At 31.5% G+C, this 742-nt stretch overlaps 1 protein-coding gene across 1 annotated transcript in view; it reads left to right on the top strand.

Moving 5' to 3' along the window:
* The window catches only part of LOC119581616 (receptor-type tyrosine-protein phosphatase alpha-like), a gene marked incomplete in the record, with an annotated part of 9,463 nt that overhangs the window by 1,238 nt on the left and 7,483 nt on the right, over positions 1–742 (top strand). Inside the window, 1 exon segment of the mRNA XM_037929734.1 lies at positions 647–723. Within this exon segment, the coding sequence (XP_037785662.1) occupies positions 647–723 (77 nt within the window).

Raw genomic sequence — 742 nt, 5'->3', positions numbered from 1 at the left:
GTGAAATATTGTAATGGCGAGCCTTATATGTTATTCAAAAGCTGGTCATGATTTTATTAAAATTATTGCAAGGGTGTGTGACTCGTAAGTGATAAAATAATGTTAATAATTTTGTATTAATTATTGCAATGGCCGGGTTTGTAAGTGATTTTCAAAGATGTTGATATTCACGTGAATTGTTGCAATAGAGGATTGCACGTAATATTTAAAAAATGTTAATAATCCACGTGGATTGTTGCAATAAGGGGGTTGTAAGTGATTTTTAAAGATGTTCATTGTTATTTTTATATGAGTTTTTGCAACGACGGGCTTTACGAGTGATTTGTAAAATCTTTTATGGTTTATGTGAACTGTGAATTATTAAGTTTATAGTAATTTATGTGAATCTTGTGGATTTATATGAATTATTACCATGACGGGCTTGGTAAGTGAAAAAAAAAAAAGTTATATTATGAATTATTGCAATAGTGTGACTAGTAAATCATATGTTTTAATGATTGATACGAATGATTGCAATGGCGCGCGTTATAAACTGCTTAAAAAGAAATAACAATTAAAAATATTTAAAGTTCGTTTTATATATGTGTACGATTAACTGCAGTAAGCGATAGTTTGGGCGAGATTTAAGCGAAATTCGACCTTACAGATGACGACACAAGGGTGATACTGACCCTGAAGAATGACGTGGCGCATTCAGATTACATCAACGCCAATCATATTAGGGTAAGCGACTGGAAACTAT

Source organism: Penaeus monodon, chromosome 15, assembly GCF_015228065.2.
Source record: "Penaeus monodon isolate SGIC_2016 chromosome 15, NSTDA_Pmon_1, whole genome shotgun sequence".
Lineage (NCBI taxonomy): Eukaryota > Metazoa > Arthropoda > Malacostraca > Decapoda > Penaeidae > Penaeus > Penaeus monodon.
The sequence above is the reverse complement of the archived record's forward strand: the minus strand, read 5'-3'. Positions and strand labels throughout refer to the sequence as shown.